This window comes from Pinus tabuliformis, chromosome 3_1, assembly GCF_031772625.1.
Source record: "Pinus tabuliformis cultivar Carrire ecotype Pingquan chromosome 3_1, CPIR1, whole genome shotgun sequence".
Taxonomy (NCBI): domain Eukaryota; kingdom Viridiplantae; phylum Streptophyta; class Pinopsida; order Pinales; family Pinaceae; genus Pinus; species Pinus tabuliformis.
In genome coordinates this window covers 977,929,406-977,934,263 of record NC_142301.1, presented here as the reverse complement: position 1 = coordinate 977,934,263, position 4,858 = coordinate 977,929,406, and the positions used below count along the sequence as shown (strand labels likewise).

Sequence of the window (4,858 nt, the reverse complement as noted above, 5' to 3'; positions counted from 1 at the left end):
TAAAGCATCTATAAAGGTTTTAACTAACAAGTATGGATTCATGGAAACTAAATTGGTGGCTTCTATGGCCTTCATGGACACTAAATTAGTGACTTCTATGGCCTATCTGGTGCGAGATACTAAGAGCACCAAAATTTAAAAGAACTAATACTTGCATACTATTGAACTTTACTATTATATGAAATCTCTGATGGGAAAATTCTTCCTCAAGAAGAACAAGGAAAATGTGAAATTCTTCTATAGATTATGGTTTGTAGACTAAACATCATGATATGGTGCTTTAATTGTTGTGTATTGAAACCCTCCTAATTTCATGTGAAAGGCCTAGTGTATCTGAGCATCCCAGGAAATCCATTTAATGTGTCCACTTCTGCCTAACATGTTTCGATGGCCACCATATTTTGTTTCCATATTGGTCTTACTCCTTGTAGAGTAGTCAATTCTTTAGCTTCTATTAGCTTTTCATGTTTTCATGAGCGGCCTCCAAGTTATTTTTCTACACTTTTTTCATGCTTTCATGGGTGGTAATTTTTCTACACTTCTATATAGACTAGCTAAGATCAATACTAAATGCATATTAGGTCATTGGTTATGAGTGTGTTTAAGCTATGTATATTATATGACTAAAAACATTAGATTTTGTTGCTAATCTAGTTTTCTAGTGGGAAACAGTGGTCATAAACATATGATGATGGATAAATTTTGGTTCTAGTGATCAATAGAAATATTGCTAATTTAAGATACACACACAGAGAGTATATCATTCTTTTTCTTATTAATTCAAGAAATATTACTCAATAATAGATTTAATAGAATGAATTTTATTCAACTAAAAAAATTGCAAAGAATTAGACACACTAAATAAATCATGTCTATGTCATGGACAAAATTTAATTTGAAGTGGGTAGTCACAACTAATCTTTGTGTTTGCAATTTTTTTTCTCCATTTTTATACATGGATAATAAGTATTGTTATTTTATGATCTATCAATTAGATAAAAATGGACACACACACATAGATATGTATCATTATTTTGATTATTTATTTAAATAAAATTATATAAATAATTTAAAAAAAAATTCAAAAAATGAATTGTTTTTAAAAAAGGGTAGTTGTACAACCCTTAAAAGAATAAAGTACTCCAAATTTTCCAAGTTGTATAGTTTTAGTGATATAAGAAATAATCCTACCCTACTATGTTCAATATTTTAAAAGTATTTAAAATATCTTATATTATTATTTTGTTTATTAATTTAACCACAATTATCAAAAAGAAAATACACATTAATAAAATGTAATAGAATATGTGATTTTATTGAACTAAAATAAACAATATTGCTCTACTTTTATTCTTTGTTCAAATATATCAGAAATTAAACTCAAAGAAGTACAATAATTATATTGTATCTTAAGGAATAAGAGACCCCCTCAATACCCATTATGACACTCATCTGATTCTTCTTTCAGTCACTCAGACATTCAAAGAAAAATAACAGAAATTCTTATTTCTCTATTCTCGTTGTCCACGACGGAATCTAACACAAAATTTGCACTTTAATTCCTCCCTCCCACGAGATTACATGATAGCGTAAATCTCTTGAAAATAAGAGAAATTCTTACTTGTCTATTCTCATTGTCCATGACTAATCTAACACAAAATTTACACTTTAATTCCTGGCTTTCTCTCTCCTAAGGGACTTAATGTTTCCTCGCTGTAGGGATTTAATGTTTTCTCGCTATTTCATCCTTATTAGACATAGTCTTCACCCATTGTCTAATCCATTAGCACAGTCTCATATACCCTCATCCTCTTGATCTTCTAGTAAAATACTTTAGGATTTAGTTTTAGAATAGATAATTATCTCCTTAACTAATTACTTGGTGAAACAATATTTACTCATAACTGCAAAATTTATCCCTCTATAACTACATTCCAAAAATAGATAATAATTAAAAGTAGCAATAGCCTATTCTAGTTAGAGTAAAAATAAATAAATATTTACATCAATGACGATATTACACCACCCTTCATTGTCAAATTTTCCTCACTCATAATAACTGGTTAGTGTGTCTTGTATTCACTACCTACCTAGAGAGCTTTAAACATGAACTCACTTTCAATATCTTCCCTCCCCATTTTTTTACCCCTAATTTTGAAAATATTAATGTGAACAACATGTCTAGGTTGGTTAGTTTTTGTTTGGTCGAAGCTTTATCGGGCATTGTTGTTCAATAACGTGGCGGAGGATGATGAGGTACGCGGCCAGGTATTCATATTTCAGCATGTCCCAATCTGTACACCTAGTGAACACAAAAAATGAACTCCCTATCTTGAGATAGAATGAAACACGAAAAACAATCTCGGACTCTGAAGATATGTATCTTGATTTTTACACATAATAACAGTTCATTTTACTGTCAAAGTTAATTTATTGGAACTTACCTTCTATAACATAACCCCATGATTATCTTACCTTCGTATATATAATCAAAAGAAAATGGACGGTTTAAATAATGAAAAGAGCTTCGGATATATAATCAAAAGAAAATGGACGGTTTAAATAATGAAAAGAGCTTCGGATATATAATCAAAAGAAAATGGACGGGTTACACAACATATAATAATGAAAAGAGCTTCGTATATATAGTGCAAAGAAAATGGACGGGTTACACAACATATTCACGGCACTACTGTGCTGTTCTATTGGACAATATTAATGTGAATAACGTGTTCAGCTTTGTCCTGGTTGAAGCTTTACTTAGTAATGAAAATGAACATCGGGCAATCTGGCATTGAAGTTATTAAAATTGATATGGTTGTTCAATACTCTGGCGGAGAATGAGAACGTGCGTGGGCCGGTATTGATATCATTCCGGCGGAGGATGATAACGTGCGCGGGCAGGTATTGATATTTCGGCGTGTGTCTGCGCATACCCATACGCATAGTCATAGTCAGCACCTACCAATCTGGAGAGCTATCTATGTTGAAATAGAGTAAATAGAGTAAGACACAAACAAACATGTGAAAGTAAGCGTTATGTGGTCGCTCCCGATAATCATAAACGTTATCTTACCTTACGGTCAAAATAATAGAAATTGCAGCTTCGTCCTCCTTCCGAAAAGCTAATGCTGGTGGCTATATTAGTATATATACACAGCGGTTGGAGAGATGGAAAGACCATCTTCCAGATATAACCCAGGATAGCTTTGATTACTTATATGCGAAGAAGCAGAAGCAAGTTAGTATTATTATTCAGATCATCTAAAAGAAGAAGAAGTAGAAACTAGCATTATTGCAACGCCGGCGATTCGCAATACTCATGGGGATAACAACCACGTTGTTGAAGAGACACTGCAACATGTGTTGCATTTTCGTTCTCATTATGATGATGGGAATGGGAATGTCGTCAGTGACTGCTACAGACATGAATGCTACTGCCGCGTTTATTGATGGCTTTTTGGTCCCACACAATCAAGCAAGAAATGCAGTGGGAGTTGGTACTCTTCAATGGGATCGCAAACTTGCAAATTATGCACGCAATTATGCAAGACAGAGAAGGGGCGACTGCCTCCTACAACATTCCGACAGCTCCTTCGGGGAGAACATATTCTGGGGAAGCGGCCATGGTTGGACCCCTTCGCAGGCAGTGGCTGCGTGGATAGATGAGAAGAAGTGGTTTGACTATGCCAAGAATATTTGCACTGGACCTGATTGCACTCACTACACTCAGGTTGTATGGAGGACCACGGCCAAAGTTGGATGCGCCAAGATTATATGCAACTCAGGTGATACTTTCATAACGTGCAATTATTATCCACCAGGGAACTACGTAGCAGCCAGGCCATACTGAAATGAAATGAAATTAAAGGAATCCTGTAAATATATAAGATATGAACACCAAACCTTCAACGCTACTATCGCGATTTCTCTCAATATTCATTCATTCTCTGTTCATGTACGTACAAGTACAGTGAAACATTTCATATTATCTCAATATAAATATTCTTTGATAAGTAAATTTCACAGTATTTGCACGTATTTATTTCTTATTCTTTAAAAGACCTGGCTTTTTACACCGTTGCCATTAATACAATTTCTGATATTTCAATTCATACCGGCTTAAAATTGGAATTGGGTATTTATTCTAATACAATTTTTCTGATATTTCAATTCATATCGGCTTAAAATTGGAATTGAATATTTATTCATATTTTTATTATAATTAATATAATTTATTTATTTTATTTAAAAGTTTATTTGATTGGAATTGGTATTCTAATACAATTTCCGATATTTCGATTCATATGGATTTAAAATTGGAATTGAATATTTATTCATATTTTTATTATAATTAATATAATTTATTTATTTTATTTAAAAGTTTATTTGATATGTAATTTTGAAAATGTAAAATAAATATATGTTTTTTAGTTTAATTTTTTTAAGTTTATTTGATATCTTATTTCCAAAATATAAAATACATATGAATACACTTTTTTTAATTATTTAATTCATGACCATAAGTTAAGATAGTTAGGTTACTTCACTTAGAGATTATAGTTATAATTTCTATAAAATTATTGTTTTAGCTTTAACATAAATTTAAACACAAAATAGCATAATATTTAAAAGCAATTTTAAAAATTATCGCAAAAGAATGGGTTTAAAAAAAACCTTAAAAAATTGAAATAGCATAATATTTAAAAGCAATTTTAAAAATTATGGCAAAAGAATGGGTTTAAAAAAAAAAACCTAAAAAATTGAAAATTTTAGAAAAATGACAGAATTTGAAAATCGTTTTTCAAACAACTTTGAAAACTCAAAAAAATAAAAATAAAAATGAAACGCTTAAAAA

General features: G+C 31.2%; 1 protein-coding gene across 1 annotated transcript; it reads left to right on the top strand.

Moving 5' to 3' along the window:
- Window positions 1-3,203: 3,203 nt before the first annotated feature.
- LOC149191114 (pathogenesis-related protein PR-1-like) lies at window positions 3,204-3,931 on the top strand. Its single transcript, XM_089413498.1, has one exon. It carries the CDS (start codon window positions 3,323-3,325, stop codon window positions 3,851-3,853), a length of 531 nt encoding a protein of 176 aa, XP_089269624.1. The 5' UTR covers window positions 3,204-3,322; the 3' UTR covers window positions 3,854-3,931.
- The last annotated feature ends 927 nt before the right edge of the window (window positions 3,932-4,858 follow it).

Bases quoted from the DNA above. Each gene is read 5' to 3' on its own strand.
- LOC149191114 (XM_089413498.1), top strand. From the start codon at position 3,323: ATGGGGATAACAACCACGTTGTTGAAGAGACACTGCAACATGTGTTGC.